The sequence below is a fragment of the Eurypyga helias genome, unplaced genomic scaffold, assembly GCF_000690775.1.
Source record: "Eurypyga helias isolate BGI_N326 unplaced genomic scaffold, ASM69077v1 scaffold3562, whole genome shotgun sequence".
Taxonomy (NCBI): Eukaryota; Metazoa; Chordata; class Aves; order Eurypygiformes; family Eurypygidae; genus Eurypyga; species Eurypyga helias.
This window is the reverse complement of record NW_010233993.1, coordinates 73,487-98,074: the sequence shown is the minus strand read 5'-3', so window position 1 is coordinate 98,074 and position 24,588 is coordinate 73,487. Positions and strand designations below refer to the sequence as shown.

At 37.5% G+C, this 24,588-nt stretch overlaps 1 protein-coding gene across 1 annotated transcript in view; it reads left to right on the top strand.

The window, feature by feature from the left end:
* The first annotated feature begins 95 nt into the window (after positions 1-95).
* Positions 96-24,588, top strand: part of KIF20B (kinesin family member 20B) — a 43,838-nt gene continuing 19,345 nt past the window's right edge. Inside the window, 18 exon segments of the mRNA XM_010161890.1 lie at positions 96-148; positions 3,129-3,285; positions 3,776-3,862; positions 3,980-4,096; positions 4,297-4,435; positions 7,078-7,262; positions 9,622-9,925; positions 11,378-11,489; positions 11,941-12,012; positions 12,527-12,673; positions 14,480-14,642; positions 15,596-15,847; positions 16,620-16,759; positions 17,345-17,495; positions 18,336-18,564; positions 19,223-19,281; positions 19,471-19,590; positions 21,223-21,388. Coding sequence (XP_010160192.1) covers positions 96-148; positions 3,129-3,285; positions 3,776-3,862; positions 3,980-4,096; positions 4,297-4,435; positions 7,078-7,262; positions 9,622-9,925; positions 11,378-11,489; positions 11,941-12,012; positions 12,527-12,673; positions 14,480-14,642; positions 15,596-15,847; positions 16,620-16,759; positions 17,345-17,495; positions 18,336-18,564; positions 19,223-19,281; positions 19,471-19,590; positions 21,223-21,388 — 2,653 coding nt within the window.

Sequence of the window (24,588 nt, the reverse complement as noted above, 5' to 3'; positions counted from 1 at the left end):
CGTTATGGTGGAGGAAGTCACGGTGGGCGTGTGAAGTGTTCCCGGTAGTGCTGTGGGGTGTGCGAGGCGCGGGTGATGAGTAGCCTGGGGCCGTGATGCCGACAAGGCCCTGCGGTAGTGTGCCATCGGAACAGGACAGCGGCGCAAAGTATGGGAGTGAAACTCGGGTACTGGCAGAAGGAAAGCTTTCCTTTTTAACTTTATTTAAGTGTAGGGGCTGGTGCTTTATGTTTTAAGTAAGCTGCCAGGCTTGTTGTGTGCTTTGGAGCCTTTTCTACCCTTTTTTGTGCTGCCTGCAGAGCTACAAGGCTGTGCACACACTGTGTGCATGCTTTGCTGTGTGTGCCACCCTGGATCCCCTTCTCCTAGGCTGTCTACAGCTCTAAACTCTACTGTCACGATAAGCAGAATTATAATAACGTATGTTAGTAAACAAGTACCTTCTAGTGGCTTCAACCCACCATATACCTCTTTACACTGGAATATCTAAGGTAATAACAGCCCTGTATGACAGTGTGGAGGCAGATGGGCAGCCTGCACCTCAGGTTATGCATGCTGTCAGTAGCTGAGCATTCCTAGTCTGAGTGCAGGGCTCACATGGACACTTTCAGTTCCAGTTTTGCATATGTAACTTAATGTTTGTCAGTTTCCTCTTATGTGAAGAGCCACAGAATGAGAGCATAATCTTGGTAAATAACTGACATTTTGGTTTCTTTAAATATAAACTTACAAAGTGTTATCTATTAAATGTGTTTCCTGTCAAGGCCTCTTAAGTTTTGAGTGTGGCTTTGCGTAGCTGATGAGTAAGACTTCTGGATTGTGACAGCACAGGTATGTTTCTTTCCAGTAGTAGCTTATTCACAGGTCAGTGTTTGTTCAAGCTGTGGTAGTATTTCAAGATAAGGTTTCCCCGGTTTTCATACAGTTGCCTGATAAAAATAAAAACTAGGTTATAAGAAACAGAGTAAACATTGCTGCTTAATTCATGTGTAGCTTTATCTCATTTGCAGCTTGGTGATGCTTGTGTAGCTTCATGAAGTTCTCTCTTTTTACAGGCTAGATAGGAAGGCTAAGCTGTTCAGTGTTTTGATTCAAAAGTACTGGTGTTTTCCAGGTTTCATGCTGAGGGGTACAAAAATGTTATGACTGCTTAATAGGCCACACTATAACTGAGTAAAGGAGCTTTCAGCCAGCCCTGTTCTGTACATTGTTTTAGTGAATGCTGCTTGTTTTAATACATGCTGTGTGTTCTTCATTAGTATTTAGAGACACAACATGTGTGTGTTGCTGTAGCATAGACATGGTGTGCTGATTTTGGTCAGGACAGAGTTAACTTTCATCACAGTGGCTGGTATGAAGCTAGGTTTTTTTGAATTTGCATCAAGAATAATACTGATAAAATGGTTTTTAGTTGGTGCTAGGGAGTACTTGCACCAGCCTGAAAGACTTTTTCAGCTTCTAATACTGCAGCTGTGTTCCCAACTTTGTCATTACAAGCAGTGTGTGTGGAGAGACACACAGTTCAGACAGCTTACCCTAACTGAAGGAGTATTTGATTCCATAGCACGTCATGCTCAGTACATAAGTGGGGAGTGGGCTGGGGGGCCATAACTCTTTTGTTAACTCCTTTGCTACCTCTTTTGCTAGTTGCTTAGCTCCTTTGCTAGCTGCTTAGCTTGCCCATTCGTTTGTGAGTTGGTGGGTCAGTTGGCTTTCCCAGTTGTGCTGTCACTCGTGAGGCTTGCTCAGGCTGCTGCAATTGCCCTCAGACGCTTGCTGCTCATGACCTGGCTATGTCAGTTGAAGGGTGGTGAGCAATTGTTGCATATATTCTAGCTTATATAAATTTAATTACTTAGTGGCATCATTGGTGGTGTTGGTATTACTATAATATTATGTTCAATTATTTAATAGTTTTTGTCTTAATTTGTGAGCTTCCATGTCTTTCTCAGCAATTCTCCTCCTCCGCTGGAGGAGGCAGGGGAGGTGTGCGAGCAGCTGCGTGGTACTTTAATGCTAGCCGAGGTTAAACCGTGACATGTGGGAACATAGTATTGACTGTTGAATCATTGTGTCCAAAGCTTCAAAACTGTAGGAGGCTATGCAGCAGGTGTCTAACCGCTAGAATGCTTGTTGCCATGGTCTGAGTAATTGTCCAATGAGTTATTTCAAACGTAGTCTGTAACAAAAGCTGCCAAGTCACATATGTAATATGTGAAAAAGCAATAGGAAGAGTGAAGAGCAGACTACATACTAGTATTTTTAAATAAAATGCACTTTTTAAAGGTTATTGTGAAATTTACCTGTCTTATATCAACACTGAAACAACGTGCTTTCACTTTCTATAGTGCATTTTCACTGCTTGGGCCAAGGTGCACAAAAATCATTAAATTATGAATTGATAAATGCATTATTGGTCTGTAAAATGACTAAAATGCAACGCTTTAACTTATGCTCTGGTGTGAGGTCTTTAATTTTCCAGTGTCCTCTTAATAGCTAAAAATGTCTCTTTTTGGAATGTTTCTGAATGCTGTCTTGTATTAAGCTACGTTGTGTTATCTTTATAATACCAACTATTTATCAAGTCCTGCAGTGATAACCATGAAGCTTCAGTTACTCTTGCAATGAGCTTTTAGTCTAAACTGACACTTAATAGGATAATGGAGAAGTGGATGTGGAACAATGATTAGTGTTGTGTGTTGTTTTGGGTTTTTTTAAATGACAACTTCCATGGCAGTCATGGCTTTTAGCAAGGTTGTAGTATATGAGTAAGGTTTTTCCCTAGTAAACAGTTGTTTTTCATTGGAAGAAGAATGGCTGTTCTTGTTTCATAGAATGGTTAGGGTTGGAAGGGACCTTAAAGATCATCTAGTTCCAACCCCCCTGCCATGGGCAGGGACACCTTGCACTAGACCAGGTTGCTCAAAGCCACATCCACATCATCAACATGCAAACCCCTCTGAAGACCCTCTCCCCCCTCTATCAGAAACATACTATGTAAATTATGAATAGGATGAAGACAGGTTCTTAAAGAAATTGCAGCTGTCAGTCTTAAATTGACTTGTCTTCTAAGGGACTTCAGAAGCTCTATAATATGTGATCAGAGCAAAAACCACTTTATCTTGCAGGATGGAATTGCCTTTGGATAATGAGCAACTTACCAGACCATCCTATATTACTAGTGTTGAGCTGCCTCAACGAACAGGACTAGTAAGTGTGGAAGATATTAAAGCAGATCTCTCTGCTGACTTTTCTTCAGTTTCTTCAAGCTCAGACACAAGCCAGGTAACAAAGCTTTAATGTTTGCATTGTTGGGATTTTTTTTTTTAATTAAATAAGTTCTGTCTCTTCATCAAAAAGAATAATCAGAATTTTACAGAGAAGGTGAAAAGCATGTTTTTAGCATCTTTGTTTTTAATATGGAGGTGATACATAGGATTAGACTACGTTGTGTGGCACTACACTGATACCTTGTTGGGTGCATCAGTCTTTAGTGAATGAGCCTAATAGCCGGTTCAGAGCAGCGTAATTATAGGATGTTTTTGTGACTTTCATTCTTGATCTCTACTTGGCATGAATGTAGTGTATGTATATCTGTGCTGCAAGATTATTGAGTTATCACAGTGAAGGGGCCTAAGCACTTGCAAAAACTGATGTGAAATACTTTTGCTTCCCATGTCAATAAGGCTGTTCAAAATAGCATGCTAAGGCAGTTGGCTTTCAAATAAAGAATCTAGTGAAATTTTTAACTTTTTTTTTGTTGTTTAAATTTAAGGGGAGCAGTTTGGAGTCCAAGGGACACATACAAGTTTGCCTGCGTATTAGGCCATTTACATCGTTGGAAAGAGAAAATGAATTGCAGGTGTGATGTTTGTTTAGTTTTAAAATATTTCTGGTGTATGGGTGGTTTCTCTTTTTTCCTCTAAGCTGAGCTTTTATACTCTTTTTATACCTTCATTGCTTTGTTTCATTTTAATAGGACTGTGTTTCACTTGAAGATTCAACAAGCATCATACTGAAGGCACCTAAAAACTCTTGGAATCGACTAAGTGAAAAAACTGCTGGACAGATGATACAGAAGTTCACTTTTTCACGAGTAAATGAATTGTCGTCTTTTAAAAGAAGACATTTTTTATTTATTCCTGGAATAAGTTGTTTAAGTTATATCATTTGATGCCAAGCAAACTAGATTTTATTTTTTTAAAATGTTGATAGTCTTTAAGATTATAAACATACAGAATTTAAGTCTCTAATGTTTGCTTAAGCAAAATAAAAATGTTTCTTGGTAATGCTCAGGTGTTTGGACCTGAAACAACTCAAAAAGAATTCTTCGAAGGTACCATGAAGCAACTAGTACAAGATTTCTTAGATGGATATAATCGTCTGATTTTTACATACGGCTCAACAAATGCTGGGAAAACCTACACATTTCAAGGTATGATTACAAATGTGCTCTCCATTAATGAACTTGCCTTTTTTTGAGTGATGATTACTTCTAGTAGGAATACAACTTTTTCCTTTATTTAAACGGCCCTATGCACTTGCTTCTCTTGAATGTTAACAAGTAGCCTTTGAAAGTCTCCTTCCATAAAAAATAACACTAAACTGACAACAGACAGTCACAGTCAGAGTTTACATAAACATATAGTGATATTGCTTTGTAAAGCTGTATTAACTTCAGCTGCATGTGTGTGACTTTCACCACCCCCACCCCACCAAGTATCTAGAATGTCAGGGAGGAGGGGGAGTTAGGAAAATACTTGTCACATCCTGTTATATAGAAAATATATTTGAGTTGCTCTACATCAGACTGGTATTTTGTTATTTTTTATTATTATAAAGGTTATATGTGTTGTCTTCTATTACAGGCTTGAATACTATTCTGTATCAATTTTTATAGGCAGAGAATAAACTTTTTGAAACATGTTTGACTTCCACGTATTTCTGTTTTGTCTCAAGTTTCTGAGCTTATTGATAATATCCTAGGAGACCTCGCTCCTCATTACACTGTTCTGTAATGTTAGTTAAATATATTTTTTGGTCAGATTATGTCATTCTTTCATTATTTCTGAAAGCATTTTAACAACCAAGGTGACTTGATTCACATCCAAACAATTTATCCAATAATGAAATGGCAGTGTAGATGCTATACTGATTTTTTTTTTTAATACGCAAAAGTAGTAGGACACGGAATTTTGTGCCATGTGAAACTGATCTTTATTGAAGTGACATTGTATTTTAAGTTATCTTATGTTAGGTGGTTTATAGCTGAAGACTACTACTAGTACTTTTGGTTGTCATTAATCTGAGGCAATAATGGGATACTCTTTTGTGTCCTAATAAGTAATAGATAAATAACAAAACTCCAAATTCCTAAAATGCTCAGTCTTATATCCTTGACTACTTTGGGTTATATTGTGTGGTGTGATGATTTTTTTTGTTTGTTTGTTTTTCCCTGCCCCATCCAACCCATCCCAAGAATTTTTTGATTCATGTCTCTTCAGACTCCAGAGATGTTTTCATGGTATTATATTTTTTTTTTAGGATGTAACTATCGACTTGCGGTAGGACTTGGCAGGGCAGATTGCCTACTGGATGCCATGATTTCTTCTTCTGTTATTCCCTGTATTGTCTATGTAACCTTCCAACTTCGGCATTACATAGAATCCTGTATCCTGGCAAAGGACTTAAGTGAAGGATGATGCAGGTTTTTATGACTGGTCATTGTTCACCAGTGACTGTTAATTCATAGAATTATAGAATGGTTTGGGTTGGAAGAGACCTTAAAGACCATCTAGTTCCAACCCCCCTGCCATGGGCAGGGACACCTTGTGCTAGACAGGGTTGCTCAAAGCCTCGTCCAGCCTGGCCTTGAACACTTCCAGGGATGGGGCATCCACAGCTTCTCTGGGCAACCTGTTCCAGTGCCTCACCACCCTCTCCGTGAAGAACTTCTTCCTGATATCCCATCTAAACCTTCCCACTTTCAGTTTAAACCTATTACCCCTGGCCCTGTCACTCCAGGTCCTTGTAAAAAGTACCCCCCCAGCTTCCTTGTAGCCCCCTTCAGGTACTGGAAGGCTGCAATAAGGTCTTCCCAGAGTCTCCTTTTCTCCAGGCTGAACAAGCGCAATACTCTCCAATTCAATTAAACACAAACAAAACACGTGGCATTATAATTGTTTTTTGTTTATTGAAGGAGGAGATGAGGAGAAACAAATGTAATGCAACAGTGTTTTAATGTGTTGTTTGGTTACTAGCTTTGTGTTTTGGTGCCAACCAGATTTTAACAGAGGTTCTTACTTTGGCAACACAGCTTTAACTGATATAAGTCCATCTGTTTGAGTAGGAGAAATTATCAGAAGCTGGAAGATGATGCTGTCAGAGTCTGAGACAGGACAGTAGTTTCCCTTCTACTCTTCTCGCTCCCTTTCTTCCCTCTGATTTAGAAATCAAAGTTAAGTGAACCCTTTTTAAACTGCATCTGGATGTAGAAAGATCAAGCATGCCCTGAGGCTTTTTATTTGACTCCTTTTTGCCTTTTGGGTGCAAAAGTAGTATGCTGTGAGAAAACGGTCTTGGATAGGGAAAGGGATGTCTTCACAGGGCTTCTAGAATTTTGTTTTGTAGTCTGTGGAATTAGCACAGGACTGCAGCTGAGACATCAGTGTTCAGTTGTATTTCAAGGTTACTGCCTTGAGAGAAAGAGAGTGAAGGCAGCCTATGAAATGCAACTGAAAAACTGCAAACCTCTATTAAATGTCTGTTCGTTGTGGTTTGCCTTTTTCCTTTAAGGCTAAGCTTATGTAGAATACCCAAGCGTTTTTTTTGGTATGCCCCTTACAGTCTAAGGGGTAGAGCATGAGTTGTTGCCGAAAGCTAAATACCTTTCACAACACTAACGACACTCCTGTTACTTTGAGAATACAGGAATCCCTGTACTACTTCCTGTGTAAGTGGCCTCCAAATTCCTTGTGTAAGCCTTGAGATTAGAAATGTTTATTTTTATGCCTTTATTTATCCATATACTTTGTTCACAGTAGTAATTAGGATCTTTCTTTTGTATGTTGCTTACAGGGACAGAAGATGATGTTGGTATTCTGCCAAGGGCTATGGATATGTTGTTTAAAAGTACTCAAGGAAAGCTATACACAGCAATGGATTTCAAACCCCACCGGTGTAGAGATTACATAAAGCTGACTAAAGACCAAGTGAGAGAAGAAACTGCTATTAAAAATTCAATACTTCGCCTGACAAAAGAGGTAGAGGAGCACTTCTTTCTATACTAATAGGTGCATACATCTTTTTGGATAGCTCAGGGTTGCCCTGTTCATTCTTCAATGGGAAGAGACTGTATTTAATCATGGCTGTGTCTATTTGCAGTCAGTCACCTATTTAGATTAGCAGTAGAGAGAAATAGAGCTGATTAACCTTTTCTCCTGTGGATTTCTGTCCTTACTGAATACTTGATAAGATGTGAACTCTAAGCATTTTTTTTCTTATAGCTTGGGCACTCCATAATTTATCCTCTGGTGTTACTCATGCTTAATAAGGATTGAATGCATATAGTCTCCATCTGTGGGGGATGCTAGTACGTCTGCCCCTTCATACAATTTACTGTCTTTCAGGATGCCTGAAAGTACTGATTTTGAGGTTGTTCTTTCAATTTGGCAAATATCCTCAAGGGAAGGGAAAAAAAGATGGGTCTGTTTGTTTGTTTGGTTTTGTTTTTTGAAACGGGAGCTATGAAGCCCATGGACTTCTAAAGATTTGAATTAGAATGGGTTTCTGCTGGACTTCATTCTTAAACAGATCGCTGTTGAGCAGTCCAGAAATACTTCAGTTTCATGAGTTGCCTAGAATTCTAAAGCTGTTTAGGCAATTACAGTTATGGAGGATTTGCATTTTGTATAAGCATACTTTTGTCTTGGTGGTTTTAAATCTGAAATGTATGGAAAAATAGAAAAAAAACCTGAGCATATGCTCGGAATTGAAACTAGAAAGGGATTATTCTGCTTATCTTTAATGAAAAGAACTAAGCATTTCCCTAGTGCTATTCTAGGTTATAATGGGGTGTTCTGGTCATTATGGGATGGAATATAATCTGTTACCTTGATTTTTATCCAAGTTAGTTAACTGGACTTCTCCAGTGTGGAAGGCAGGTGGCAGCAAAATTCTTCAAAACCACAGGCATAGTTAAATCTAGCTCTAGCAGCATTTAATGACTTCAGAAAAACCTGTCATGTATGTGTGCTTGAATACACCTATGTACCTTCCAGTTGCTAAAACTGTGGTTATAAACAGCTTATGAATTTGGTGGCAAAGTTTGCATCTGCATCAAGAGAGACAGGTTTGGGTGAGTTTTTGTATATGTAAAGCTTAAACCTAAAGGTTTCAATTGCATACATATTTAACTATTTCAGCAATCACTCTATGGAATCCTGGCTTTATATGAAATATACTCTTGACCAAGCATTAAAGAAACCCAGCCCAAACCACACCTGTTTTTTAGTCCATGTTTTGTCTCTTAGGAATACTGATTTTGATAGATAAGTTGTACTTCTATGTAGTTCTGTGCCTAAAAAAATCAACAAAACAGAATGAGGTGTATGTGTATGAACCTCAAATTCTCGCTGTAAGGATTTATTTTACCTTTTTAAAAGAGCTCAGCACAAGAAAATCTTCCTTTTCTTTCTAAAACCTAGTCTTTGTTTGAAGTGTGAAAGGTTTCTACAGCCTGTATCATGAAGCAATAAGCTGCACATTTCATTTCTTAGTTTTACAAGCATTCTAAGTTTATCTCTGTTTCCAAGGGTTGACCTGGTAGGCCAGAAGATATGGATCCCAATCAGCAGAATACCAATAAAAAATTTCAGGACTAGAAACTAGTCCTGAAGGACATGAACTAGGCATGATGTGTAAGCCAGGACTTTTGCACTGCCTTATTGCAACTATGCTATATTCCTATCTAGTAGGACAACAGAGCTGTTAGAGAAGTAACTGGTAATGTACTGTAAACAACAGATCTTAAAGTCTCTATTCTCTTTTGTAGGTTGACCATCAAAATAGCACTGACAACACAGCATCTGATTCTAACGGTATGTTTTATATAAAAGATTTGCAATTAAAGCTGGCAAAGGAGCTTTCTTATAGGCCAGAAGTGAGTTATTTGCCTTGTTAACAATAAAATGATTACTTGGCACTTTTCTGCCCAGATAACTTTCTCACTATACAATTCACAGGCATATAAAACACAAGGATAAAATGGCTAGAAAAACAGGTGTTAAACAAAACTGCAAGGAAAAGTAGTACTGCTTATGCTTTAGGCCCTAGTGGTATCCTGCTAGATGTTTAGAGTGCCTGTATGTAATTAGGTAAACCTAATTCTAGCATTTAAAAAAATGCCTAAATACTAGAATGAAATGTACTTGTCAGTTCAATTCTTTCTTCTAAACATATTGAAAAGGCTTGGATAATTCTAACCAAGTTGAACATGTTGGATAGAATTTGTAAACGGAAAAGAAAGTGGTAGAGTAGGTGTCTTGCAAATATGTAGGGTAAGCGTGTGACTTCCAGATACTCTAAGAAAGGGGGGGAAGTGTCAATGGATTTCTTGTCTAGGACAAATGTTCTTTTAGAATGCTGCTGTAATATCAATTTTCACTTACTAATTGTTTTTAAATTGAGTTTACTAGGCCTGTATTGACTTGTAATATCTTGTACTTGGCAGGTTTTGAAGAACTCTTAAAAGACTCAGAACAATCTAGCACAAATGTGAAAAATTACATGAAGTTTTCTGTTTGGGTTTCATTTTTTGAGATTTACAATGAATGTTTTTATGATCTACTGATTCCTATATCAAACGACAAGAAAAGAAAAACACTACGCCTTGCTCAAGACATCAAGGGATGTTCTTATGTGAAAGGTGATTAGAATACATTGTAAATTGCCAAATATCTATTTGAAAAGTCGGACTTCCTGTAATAATGTTTCTTTATAAATTAGAAAAAACTTCTGTGGCACTAGGAATGTCTACTTTGAGTAAGAAAGGCAACAACTTATGTACATAGAGGTATTTAATTTTAATAGTGTGGTTTTTTCCTTACTGATTTTAATTCTTAAATGAATGCATGTGCTCCACTGCCTTGATGTTTCTTTGAAATAGGAGAAATATTGAAAACAATTGACAATTTCTTTTCTTTAAGACTACGAAAGTTCTTTAGTTATAATTGGCTCAACAGTACTCCGTTTTTTTAATTTGCAGTAGACCAAAGACTTCAGAGAATATGTGAGAAAGCTCAGCCTGACTACAGATTACATTTTACAGTAGTATAGTTCAATCCAATCTGTAATGTAATTTGTTTTGGGTTGAGGGGTGTAGGGAGTTAGAATAACTGAAAATAACAGTTCAGTGTTAATTTCTAGCCACAGAAAAAATAGGTTTTGAAACCCATTTATTTGTTACAGGTTCTTTTGGACAATCAAGGTGCACCGATTCTAGATTAAAGACTTTTGTAGGTGTTTGGCCTGCTGCTTTTATCTTTCATGTGCCAAACTATATTGTCCAATTCAGCTTTTTGAATCTATAAACCTAAGACCCTTCATTTCTTCAAAGACTGGGAAGTGTGTGAAGTTAGTAACAGTCTGCTTTGAGCTATGTGTAAGCATAATGTTTTTTGATAAAGTTTGGAAGTGTAAGGCTGTTCCTGGTTCCTGATGTTATTGAGGAAAACAATTATTTTCTTGTTTTTCTTGGTTACAGCTGCTATGTGTTTTCTAGTACAATTTTGGTGATCTCTAGTTTAGCAGGAGCCTTAATGTTCATATTGCAAGTTTTATTAGTAGAGTTGTAGGTATTTAGCACGTACTAAGATGACACAGTTGTCATATCGCAGACAAAATTCTTCATTGATCTTTTCCAGTGAAGTTGATGGGCCTGAAAGATACCCAGATGGGTTTTGGTTGGTTGTTTGGCTTTTTTTCTCTCACAATTGTAGGCTAAACCAGAGAAGCTGTTTAGGTAGAATTCTGCCTTGATGAACATGAGCATATGGATTTCATTTTCATTTCATTAGACGCTAGATTTTGGCTTTCAGTGCTCAGGCTAAGGTTACTCACTTAATTTGGATGGAACATATTTTAGTGTGCTAATAAGATGAAATTATGTCATATACTTGTCTTTCCTTTCCCATGGAAGCAGGAATCTTGCTCCTATTTGCCATCATATAACTTGTATCTGAAGCAGGCATAGTGTCTCAAGTAAATGTGTGTCTCAAGTAAATGTATTATTCTTGGTGTGCATATATTATCTCCGAAATCCCCTCTTTCTTTTTGATAATGATATTAACAACATTATCATGTTTTTTTCTTCTTAAAGATCTGCAGTGGGTTCAGATTTCTGATTCTAAAGAAGCTTTTAGACTTCTGAAAGCGGGGTTGAAACAGCAGAGTATTGCAAGCACGAAACTAAATACTTGCTCCAGCAGAAGGTGAGAAACATTTTTGAGTAACATTGGGCATAGGATAGTGTGTAGGAGGAAGGAGAAATTAAAATATAGCTTGTGGCTTTTAGGAGGAGAAGAGGCCTTAAGGTCTAGATAACTAGGTTTCAGTTCTGGTATCCTTTAGCAGTATGTGACCCAATGCTTTCAGCCAGAAGGATTTAGTACTTCAGAAAGATGCATGTGTACAAAAGCTAACAGCATTTTATCAAATACTCTCAAGCAAAAGCAATTAGCTTTATTCCATCTAAATGTCTGAGGAAAAGCAAAATAAGAGCTACTTAAAGATGTCTTTAAAAGTTTGTATCTGATGGATTATATGCTTAGCTATGCTGACAGATTCAGCAACATTTTGAACAGATGTTATGGAGGCTAAAAATATTTTTAAGGTGTTGGTCTATTTTATCACTTCTCTGCTGACTTAAACTTCTCCTTTTAGTCATAGCATATTCACAGTTAAAATACTAACAATTGAAGATTCAGGAGCTCTACGAGTGACCAGAGTCAATGAGTAAGTTCAGAGCACGGTCCCCCACTCTTTTGTGATGAAGTTGTCAATTATCTTCCATGATAGTGCTGGTACTGTGCTTAGACACCAGTACTCTCTGGTAGACCCTCATGCATGTATGATGGTTTCCCCACTTTCTGCATACAAAAAGTACTTGGCTCTCTACCTCAAGCCATCAAGTTGCAATGCGTTTCTATATCTTGTCCCCTCTGTTCAGACCCAGGTTCTGCTAGCCTGCTATACTTCTGAACTCACATAAGTCCTTAGGAAGAAGAGGATGGGGGGCTATGGATAAGTCCTTAGGAAGAAGAGGATGGGGGGCTATGGGGTGGAATGGGAAGCCCATTGGTGAAATGTTTGGCAGGAAGTAGTGGGAAATCTTGCAAAAAATAGAAGGGTTCATGCACATGAAGATCAAAAAATTTCTCTTCTGAGACAAAAGAAATTTAAAAAAAAAAGTGAACTACTTGTGTGTGTTCTAAGGTAGAAAAACTTAATTTTCCTTATCTGCTTTCAGATTGTTGATTTGTGATCTTGCTGGTTCAGAAAGAAATACCAAGACACGCAATGAAGGTGATAGGTTGAAAGAGAGTGGAAATATAAACACTTCTCTCCTTACTCTAGGCAAGTGTATTAATGCACTCAAGCACTGTCAACAGTCAAAGTAAGTCCTTTTGAGTTGCAAACTGGGTTGTGGTTTTTACGTATTGCATACAATGTTTAAAAGCTGTTATTTAAAATATATAATGTTAATACTAAGTTTTTGTTAGAAAAGGATATATATACTTATAAAGCCTATACTGTGAATTCTTGATGATCTACCAAAGTTATCTTTAAACTTGCCTTGTTTTGCTCTTTTAAATTATTCTAGTTCCAAAATCCTTTAAACATATCTTCATAGACTTTAACAATTTAACTTTCTGCTGATCTTGAATTATCAAACAAATTTGAAAAGGTTTAAAACACCCTTTCACCAGTGTCATAGTAAGAGCCAAATTTTCAGCCTTTTACTACACCTTTGTGAACTAACTCCACTTTCTATGTACTTCGTGTACTATCTTTCAACAGCAGGATATTGCTCTGCTACGGTAACTGCACTCTTAGACGAAGTTTGTCAGTGTGTTGGTTTTTTTTCTAAATCTTGACATAACTTTAACACTCTCCTCCTGAGCTAGCTAACCATATGCAGACAAAAGAAAGCCTTCCCCATTATTTATGCTCTAGCTTGGGGATCTAAATAAGAGTAAAATGATACGAAGTTAACTGTCAAAAAACAGTACACTGTTTAAGCACAGCTGGATGCAACTGTCCTGGAGCTGCTTTCTCCACAGGTTCATTTGAAGATCTATTTCTGTCCCAGAAGTGAAGTTAACTCAGTCTGCTGATTTGATATGCCTGGATGTGCTTTGCCTAATTTACTCTACCCCATAATGCTGTTCCTGATAGCCTATTCAGAGTCTATCGCACCTTAAGTTGAAAAGCTTTGCTAGCATGCATTCCTGATTAACCCTATGTTTTGTGAATTTATGGTCTTTATTATCTTCCTGATCTTTCCAGATAGGAAGGATGCATTAAAACTAGAGCTACTTAGAGGGCTGTTAATGTATTCAGACTGTCTTTTTCTGATCCTTATACCACGGAGTTTTAACAGCATAGAAGGAAATGTTCTGAAATATGATCTTTTAAAGTGTTAATAGGTGCCTCTTGCAAGTTGAATGGAAAGCAGTAACTTTTCTTGAAAGGATTCTTGCTTCAGTCCTGAAGGAAAGCTACTTACATATACGTGTTCTGGCAGGAGTGTTGTTTTCTTGCAGAATATTGTAGCACTATTCATATAACTGAATATCTAAAATGCAGGCAATCTATTCAGTGGCAAGTGTGTGTTTAGTCACTTCTAGGAAAGTTCAAAAAACTTCCTATAAGCATCAAAACCTACACCACCAGCTGTTAAATTCAGGGGCACAACTTCTGGTTTAGGAAATGCTAAACTGGTGAGGATTAGGAAAAAAGTTGTGAGAAATATCTCCATGTATTTGGTTTATACTCGTTTTCTTGCTTAGGTACTTGCTATTGTCTATTCTCAGAGGCAGGATACTGAGTGAGAGATCTCCTGATAAAGTTGGAAACTGCATGCCTAGAACTAGATATGTCCTTTTCATGAATGTGGAAAGGAAGAGAGAAGGGTGGGGTATAGTTTGATGCATCATGAGGCTATTTACCCTAAGCTAAATGTAGAACATGCTTTTGGTTTAAGTACTCCCATTGATTGTATTGCTATAGCCTGTCTGAGATAACAGCTAAAGCAGCAGTCACAACAGTCATGCAATCTCTTCACAAGCAGCTGTATCTAGTCCAAGCCAAGTGATTTAGACTACTGCTTTTATAAATACTTTTGTCTTCAGGCTGGATAGCTCTTAATACTAACCAGAAATTACTAAACTTCTGGTCATCTGTTCTTTTGTCTCTAAAGGTTGCAGCAGCACATACCCTTTCGGGAAAGTAAGTTAACTCATTTTCTTCAAGGATTCTTCAGTGGAAAGGGAAAAATATACATGATAGTCAACATAAGCCAGTGTGCTTCACTGTATGATGAAACACTCAATGTTCTAAAGTTCTCGGCCATTGCACAAAAAGTAAGTGTGTTGTAGTTTATTTTGTTGATCAGTACTTAGGATTTGCATTTAAAAAGCAGGTTTTCTCACTTATAAGAACATTAACTCAGTAACTGGATTCTTCTGTCGCAATCATATTTTCTAATTACTTCTAATATCATTACTCCCTTGTAAAGATTTTAAAAAGGCTTTGTTGGAACTTCTTTGTCCCAACAACGTTTAGCCTAACATGGTATTTGGCTATATTTGGAAGAAATTAGCCAAGATCTAGGTAACCTTTTCTTATGCTCTCACCTAGGAACAGTTCTAGCTGCCCTTTTAAACTACTGCTATCTTAATTTGGAATATTGCTCAGCTGAAATATTGATAAAATAGGTTGAGCACCAGAGAGTTTGAAAGGTCATCTCTGTGTCCATGGAGGGTGAAGGTTAAGCAGAATGAGTAGTTAAATGCAGTTATATAACAGTGGTGAAGTTGGAAGGCTAAAGCACTGGGAATCGGTGCTACAGCCTTAACAGAAGATATGGAAAACTTCTATTGACAGTTACCTTATGTTCAAAGGACACTAGATTCATTCCTTTGGGATATGGGCTCATCTAAGCAGGCTAAACACAGCACTAAAGGTGCAAAGGTGATACAGCTGATCAAGAAATAGAATTTTTAGGATGACATTCTTCTAACACAGCTAGAAACTCAGAGTATAGTAAGGGCAGAAATCTCTTGGTGCATGAGGTGGCAACCCTCTTGTAGGTTGTCAAGCTAGAGGAAACGGTGTTCTTGGGTTGAAAATAAGGGTTAGACTATACAGTGACTTCTCTATAGTCAAGCTGGGAACTGGTTTAAGTAATGACTCTGAAGAAGAGATAGGCAGAGGGAGTACTATGCTCAAGACACCTCTAGGAAAGTGTAACAGGTACTTCTTGGAAGTGCCAGTAGAGGTTTAAAAACACTTTGTTCTTGATTTTTCTGTGTAGGTTTTAGTTATGGATGCATCTATTCTTCCCCAAGATCAGTCATTTGGCCATAAATCAGCAAAAGAAGCATCACTGATTAATGATGCTAAAATGCCAATTCCAAGGAAAAGAGCTACTATCTTATGGGACAGGAGCTTAGAAGATGTGATTGAAGATGATGACGATGAGATGGAGGAAGAGCATAATATGTCAAGAGAAGAAACAGTGCAGAACCTAGAAGAAAAAGTTGTTATTGGCAAAGAAGGATATATGGTATGTGCCAGGGCTACTTTAAGGTTTAGTGTAGTATGGAGTCTTGAAGCAAGGTGGTATTCTCCCAGTTTCCCCCATCTCTCACTATATTTTTTTTTCTTATTACCCTTATCCTACCTCAATCCAGCATCAAGAACTAAAAGTGGGATTACTCATGATTTAATGCTCAGTCTGCATTTAGACATATTTCATAGTTTTCCCACAACAGGCACTAAGAGTTGCAAATTTGGCTTTCTTTCCATTTGGTAACCTATGGTCAATGCATAGCAAGCAATAGCTGGCTTTTAGCAATACAGAAAAGTGTTCTTCTGTGTTCTGTGCCCAGGAAAAGTCTGAAAACTGTTCTTCAAGGAACAGCGATTTTGTCACTTCTAGGGGAGACAAGGAGGGGGGAACAGCAGACTAAAGCCTATTTTGTTGTGATTTCATTAATAATGCCACACAAATGAGCACCTAGAAAACAAAAGCCAAGTCCTGTGGAGCTTAAGCCTGTTTAAGCCCACTTCAAGAATTCTTGTAATAAACTTCATGTTCTTTGCAAATGCCTACTCTGTGCTAAGTGGTACCAGCAGAGAAATGTATAAAACAGGTATTTCAGTCTATTCGTGAATCTTCCTGTTTATGAATAAGCTAAGAAAAGAACTGGAAGAAGTTTTGCCATCTGGAAGAGTAAAGTGGTGTTGTAGTGTCTGAGGAATGGAGGGGGAGGGGTGGAATCTCACTCTGGGAAACTATTTCTCTATGAAAAACTTAATACTAACGGTAATTCTAGGTGCTGCTGAATCTCATAGAAGAGCTGAAGAACAAACTTATTACTGAAAAGAAGGATAAGTTAATGCTGGAACTAAAAATTCGTGAAGAAGTGACACAAGAATTTGCCCAATACTTTGCTGAGCGGGAAATAGATTTCAAGTAAGCTAGCTTTAAGTGGTTTTAAAGTTACCTTGTAAAAAGTAAATAAATTCATTTATTTCTTAAATCTGTCTCTTAGCCACAAAAGACCACGCTCTTCTGCTAATTTAATATACTAGTTTGTTTGGACTATGAATTTGGGAAAAATACTGTGTAAGAAAGGCTTTGATTTTTGTGGTGGGTAGGGATGTGTGCCTGGAATCTGTGAGCAGGGATTTGTTCCTGTAGAGCTTTCCCAAAGAGAAGAGCTTTGTTGATAGGATGTCTATAGAAACAGTGACACCTGCAAACTTCTTTGTTTTTTGCAGTCTTGGTCATACTCCAAACATGTATTCTGACTCAAGAAGCTTAGGAAAAAATGCTTTTAGTTAAGCACTATCCATAATGTGTGTACAGATTTCTCTCTCATTCTTCGCAGAGGTGTGTGTGGGAAATTTACTGCTGTTTTAGTGTAGCAACACTTTTATGTTTTTCTATTGTGCCAAAATAAAGGAAAGAAAATCATCTTTGTTTATAGGCAGCTGTACTAATAACCTAGCAGCTCATACTGGCTAGCTTTCAGCTGACTTATTTTTATTACGATAGAGAATGCCTTTCTCAAGAACGAGAGCGGCTTGAAGAAAATTCGGAAAGACGCCTGGAAATCTTCAAGGAACTTGTAAATAGTTCTACTAAAAATGTAGATGAAGAAAAGAAATTAAAGGATCGGCCTTGCAGTGAACAAGCTGGACTTCCGGTAATTTTATCTGTGTCCCCTCCTCAATAACATCTCTTTTACTAACTACCTGTTATGGTGATGGTATATCTCAGGAATTAGAAGGGTGGTTTCAAGGAATTGCATGCCATGTATCTGTATGCTTAGCAAGATATAATTATCACATATAATAGGAGTTGTTGCTGAGCCTCCAGTATACTTTTGAGAATTTCTGGCATTTTCTGCATTTCTGCAACACAGTGAAAATTACTGTATAAAAAGAAAATAGAGGAAAAACTGCAATTATGGTGTAAACTACATTGTATGAAGTTCCTGTTTAAAGTATGTGAAGTTGACCTCTTAGGCCCCATATATGGACTGAACTGGAATGGTCCCAGTGATGTCTTCACTCTTAAAGCTACTGTAGTTACAACTGAAACAATGAGACTTGTATATATGCTTAAGATGTAACTAGACTCTTAGAGGATGGCTTGAGTGAGTTTGGAGTCCTTTGCTTTTAAAAAAAAAAGAGAAAAGGTATAAAGTCAGTGCTTTGCATACAACTAAACTTGATTTACTACAAACTTCTTTCACCTCACAAACTTTCACTGATACAGGAAAACTTCAGATTAATTCCTTCTAAACTGTTCACTTGTTTATTCAGTGTTCTCATCGGGTAAAAAAAAACCCCTAGATTTTATATCAAATTTTGGAGGGGATGGATGCTTTTGCAAATTGCTCATGAACCCACAGGATGTCTTTTGAAACCAGATTTAACTTTACTTACGTTTGAGTTTGTAATGGCCTTCTGAATTTTCTGTAGGAATAATGACTGTTGTGTAATTATGTGCCATTTCTAAATGAATATAAATTATCTTTCAGGATGAAGAATATGGCCTAGGGCCAGGCATGCACATTGGTCTTGAGGGCATTATTGATTCTTTGCAGAATGATGTCACTGATATCAAAAAGCAGGCAGAAGAAGCATACCAATACATTGTGTCCCTGGGGGATCCACAGGAAGTTGTAAGTTGGCTTGAAAAAGAACTGGGGAAGGTTACCATTGAACTAACTAAGACCAAAGAAGACCTGACAAAGAAAACCAATGAACTACTCCAAGCTGAAGAAAAGCTGACACAGAAAACCAAAGGTGAGCTGGGTGTGTGATGTGAGAGGCAGAAAAAAGATGCCTCTCACAGAGGCATCTGTGAGATGTCTTTACAGACTGACTGTAAAGGAAAAAATACTTCAGTTAAGCAGGATTTTGGAACCAAATCATACGTAAGAAGTGGTAAACAATTCTTTTGCATATGTTCAGGGTGAACAATTCCACAAGCCCTGGTTATTAGAGAAAACTTAAAACTCTCAATTTCAGGCTTCACAGTTGTGAGGTAAAATGTCAGCATTATTAATTCTTGATTTAATTGTTATATTGTAATCTCCATGCTTATTTACATTTTGCTAATGCAGTGTTTTCAAGTATCCTGTGTAATGTTCATAGAGGAATAAGTAGTAATACCTCATGTTATTATTTGTGTAGAAGTCTCTTGGCACGATCTGTCTTACATGGGTTGCAAGGCCAAATTCTCCTATTCAAAAAGCCTAAACAACTTTTGAAATGTATCCTATAAATAGAAGTCAACATGAAAATAAATCAAAAAAATAAGTCAAAAGCTACTGATGTACCAGCAGATCTGGAAAAACGTAATAGAGACTAAACTGTGTAATGGCTGTTTATTTGATGCAGGTTTCTTTTCCTGTTACAGACTTTGAAATGCAGATGATGAAATTAGATGAGTCTAGTGAGCAGCTTAAAGAAGCAACTGAGGTAACTTTTCCAAGGAAAAAAATGTGCAAAATTTTCTTTAATACAAAATTATAGTAGCTTAAAAAGCTATTATTATATGCTTCTAGCTTTTTTTTTGTATCAAGCTTTGCCTGTCTGATTTTGTTTCGAAATGCATGGTATAGTTCAACAATTTAACACTCGCTGAACAACTATTCTTTCTTGTCCAAGAAAATGAATACACAGAATAAAAGGATTCAAGAATTAATGAACATGGTGGAGCAAAAAGATGATGCTATTATGAGACTTCAGGAATTGGTATCTTGTTTAGAAGAAACCATAAAAGACTATGTAAGTCTTGGGCATCTCAATTTTCCTTATACAAATATTTTAAATCTATGCTTGTAACAGACTTTCCTCAGAAAACTGAAATTTTCTGTAAGCAATTGCTACTTGCTTGAAATGGTAGCAAGTAAAACTGTCACTGAAACTAAAGTTACAGCAAAATGTGTGTGAGGATGTGTGAAAAATGGGACTTTTGGAGGTAGGGATATGGAGTTATTGGAGAACTGTGTATGAGACTCTGAAGGGGACACTCAAAAGAGGAAAAAAAACCTAAACCAAAAAACCCACAAAAATCCTTAAACTCTGAGGACTTAAGCAGTGGAAATAGAGGGACTATGTCATGGTCTATTTTTGCCTGAATGGAAGAGGAAGGAAAGGAGGTTTTGCTGCAGCAAAAAATCACATTTAAGTTAGAAGTTAATGTGAGGAGAACAGTGTAAACTGGCCAAAAAAAACCCCAAAACAGTGCATTCCACCCACCACTACCATGCACACACTTTCAAAGGAAGAACAATAATATGAACATACTGAGCAGAGTTTGAACTAAAAGTGGATGGCCAGGGTATCTTTGTTTTTGATGTGATTAATAAAACTTGCAACTAATTAATTTACTGCTGAATGCCAAAACAACTAGCTTGGCCAAATGTATACAGGTTAGAAAAAAATCGCAACAGGCAGTTATGTGTTTTTGAGCCTGATCTCATAACTACTATAGGTTACTGGAGAACATTTAAAATGAAACTTATTCAGCACTCTGATCCATTTCTCTCTCCCACTATAAACTTAAGGCTTTTACCATATCTCTGCTCTACAGCAAGTTAGCTTTTCAATAGTATGAACACTCCAAGAGTGATGAGTTGTGGTGACTGCTTCATATTACTACTCTTTCCGAGAGCAAGGCTTTGGCTCTGTCCAGTGTTTCTATGAGGCTGTGCGGCATGAAACTTAAAACATGACCACAAACCTCAAGTCTGTTCTACAGACTGTTGGGGTTTGTTTTTTGTGGGGTGGGTGGGGTGTTTTTTGTGGGTTTTTTTTCTTTGGGGTGGAGGGAGGGGAGTTTAAGTACTTAAGGATGAGTAATTTGTCCTTGGCAACCAGCAGGCCTTGCTAATTGTGTCATCCTGCAAGTAAAGGAACTTTATTCTTAGTCAAATATGTAGTCTAAAGTATGTATGACAGAACTGATGGGGCTTGCAAATTGCATGAGGTCTGCCATGATTAAAATGATCTGTGGCTTTGCTGAAGGCAATGAAAACACCTGACTATGCCAATTGTGCAAAGAAAGTGATGAAATTGAAGAGCTGAGCACTTGCCTTTTGGAAAAATCGAGAATTTCCTCAGCTCTTGGCACTTAAAATTGTTTTCAGGTGGTAAACAAACTGCTTTTACATGGAAGTTTTGTATTTTATAGTTTCCTGGTCTCTTGCTCTGTTTTTTGTACAGTGCAAAGCATTGTGCTTATTAGTATCCGAAGGTGTACCTGCTTTTGATTCAAGTAACTGATTAGTAACTGACTTGTTCCGACATCCCCTATACTCCCAGATAGTTTTGTAAAAATATTGAAATATGAAACACTAAGATGTTTAAGTGCTCACTTTGTGAAACTTGAAAGTAATTGCTCTTATTTTAACACAGGACAGCACTTTAACTACCATTAAAAGAAACTTGGCAGAAAACAACTCTAACAAAGTGATTGAAAGCAGACCATTGACGGATGGTGAGGAAGCTGTATTGGAAGTGGGACGAAAACGTTGCTTTGAAAATAAGCCTCCTGTGGAAAAAGAGCCACCTGCAAAGAAAGGTACAATTTCTACCATCACTCAACAGGGGTCTTTCAAAAAATCTTGGTTACTATTCCAGAACAGAAGCAAGAAGTTGTGAAGTGTAAACATTACATTAAACTGTAAATGGTTGTAACGGTTATGTAAATATGATCTGTCTTGCAGAAGCTCCTATACTGTTAATTCCTAATAATTAAAAGTTGGGTTTTTTACAGTCCTTCCTTTCTGCTGCTTTTTATCATCTGTTAATGTGTTTGCAGACTCAACTTTAGGTCTTTAAGCAATTTCTTGACCGTTGTTTTTGTACTAAACTTGCTGTTGCTGGACTTCTGGGGAAGTAGCATCTCATACTCAAGTTTTTTTTAAAATTGTCTAAGCAAGCATCAAAGGTGTTCAGTCATACAGTGTGTGCTGTGAAACTTGATGTTTCATTCTGTATGCATGCTGTGAACACACCAGCTCTGGTCAAGGTGACAGTGCTGGCAAAAGAGAAAAACTTTCCACCTGAAGGAATTTTAAGTCCACAGATGGCATTTTGTGCAGCTCTCACATTTTCACTGCCATCTTTTTGCTTTCCTTGCTTTATCTCTTTGCTTACCAGTCTTTTAAATTTAGAGTGAGGTGAATAAACTAGCTGCAGTCAAAGACCTTCAAGGATAAAGATGAAAATTAAAAGGGACACAACTACTGATGTTATCCATTTCATTGAAGTCTTAACCAATGAGATTTAGCTATATGGGACTGACTTGTGCAAAATGATCTTTGTAAGATCTGCCTGCATCTAGCTTGACTTCAGGACACAGCCGGCCTTCAGTTTCTCATAGAACTATAGGAGGCATATGCTAAAGGAGAACTAAAGCCTTCCCTTGGTGTCCCCTATTTTCTTGCTTCCTTCCTGCAGGATAGGTGCAAGTAAGACAATCTTCCAGGCATTGTCTGGGTGAGGATGGATTAGAAAAAAAGAGAAATGGTTAAAAAATGGGAAGCAGAAAATAGGTATCTCCATAAAGAGGGATAAAACATGTTATAAGAACACTTGTCAAATTCATGTGATCACAGAAGACTGAGGATACAAATGGTGAATAAGCCAAATGCTGGACTGTCAGTTACCACATTCTGCAGTGAAAGAACAAGCGAATACTACTTCTAGTAGAAGATCAGTTTAACTTTATAGAACAAAGCGCACCACGCAGTACTGAACTTCTAATAATTGCTGCCCTAGAAGGTGGGAGAAGCGGATAGTTCTCAGATTCCAGGAGTAGTTCCACACATTAACAGCCAACAGATTCATTCATAGATATTGAAAGGGTTAAGTAGGGATGTATTGTCTCATGTTCAGCCAGCATTCCCAATTGTTCTATATCAGGAGAGGTGTAGGAAGTGGCTGAGCCTACCAGCAGTAGCAAAATATTAGGCTAGATCAAGCAATGGTGTGTGTGTGATCCAGTAGAACACTTCTGATGGGTGTGCAACTTTGGTCAAATATGTGCCATTTGAAGTCTGTCTTAAGAGAAGCTTCTGTCTCTGTATCAGGCACATCTGATTTCTCTCCCATCTTTGGGATGAATATTGCATCCTAGTGTGGTCATTTGATGGTGCCATCTATATAAATGTTACAGGAAGGAAGTGGGAAATGCAACTGGTGTAAGCTCCTTAATATATCAGTAGTAAGTTTGTTAACAATCTCATGGCTGAAGCTCATTTAAACAATCAAAAAATATAAAAGTGATAGCTCTTCTCAAATAAGAAATTTAAGTGGAAAACAGTACCAATTAATGTTAGCACCAGGAGTTTTCTGTTGGGAAGAACAGGCTATCCAGTCATGTTAAATATATTCTCAATACCTACCAAAGAAACATAAAGGTATCTGATGTAAATACTGAGTTGTTAGATGCTCCATAATGATGAAATTTATTAACATATATACTTACATTTAATTGTTCTTGTTAAATGTACTTGGCACAGGAGAAAAATGAGCACAGCTATGCTGTGGTGGCTTTCTTGTAGAATTTACATATGCTAGTGGCCTATGACCAAAATTTATTTTTGGAGAAGGTGGGTTATCTTGTCTTGAAGTTCAGGTTTTTGTGTTCTCCAGGACTCTCCTCCCATGTTTTCAGGTGAGGCTATTTCTTAGTACTTCCTACAGGAAAAAAAAGTCTTCTGGACTGAATTTCATGTATCCTCTTGCACTAATAGTTATCCTGCATTGCTGCACTATTGTGGTTGTCAGTACAAAGCATCTAAATCCTTTTGCGAGTGATTATGCTCTTCTTATGGTAGGTGTTGGGCTAAGCTCAGCTACTTCTTTTTTATCTTGCTACCTCAGATTACAAAACATGTCTTGAGACACCTCAGCGCCTCTCCTGTTTAGTGAAGTATGTAAATTTTATGTCCAGTGTAAGGAATATGTAGTATTTTGTCTGATATGTTTACTTGGACTACACAAACTGGGCTTTCAGAGAAAGCCATCTCCCAGTTCAAAATTTTTAATCTTGTATTATTTAGAACTATGGCTTTACAAGCCAAAGTAAAACTGGTGTTGGGTCTGACCTAGCAGGAACACTTGATAGGTCTAATTAGAACAGAAAAAAGATACTTTTTTTCCTCCTGCTTTTCTGTATCCTGTGGCATTTAAGCACTTCAGAAATAATCAAAAAACAAAACCTGAGTAGAAACACCATTGCTAATGCTTCAGTATGACTTTTGGTTACTGATGCAAAGGTAGTGACTCTATAAAACTTGTTGGATCTGTTCAGAGGATGTTTCCATGTTCTCCAAGTGAGATGACTGCCAAACGCCACCTTACGGTATTTGCAGTACTTGCAAGAATCCACAGTGTCTCCCTGGAGTACGTAGCTGGGATGACCTGCCCTTAGAGACATTTAAGCATGATTTTGATACTAAAACAGGGCATGCATGTTACTAAATGGACACAGCTGGATTCTAAATGACTTGTGTGAAATCCAGATGGAGTCAATTCTGAAGGTGGTGAAATGCATGTGATTTTAGGTAGAATGGCTTGTTACTTAGGGGAAAAAGCCTTGAGCTGATAAAGTACATGAAAATTTGGAGTTACGATGGAATGTTTTACATCCTTCTGGAAGATCTTTACATGCCACGCATTAGGTGTGGGCATAAATAGTTAACTTTATACTTAGTTTGGTAACTAATAGGGAAAAAAAAAGGAAGGTCCCAAACACTAAGCGAAAAACTGTGC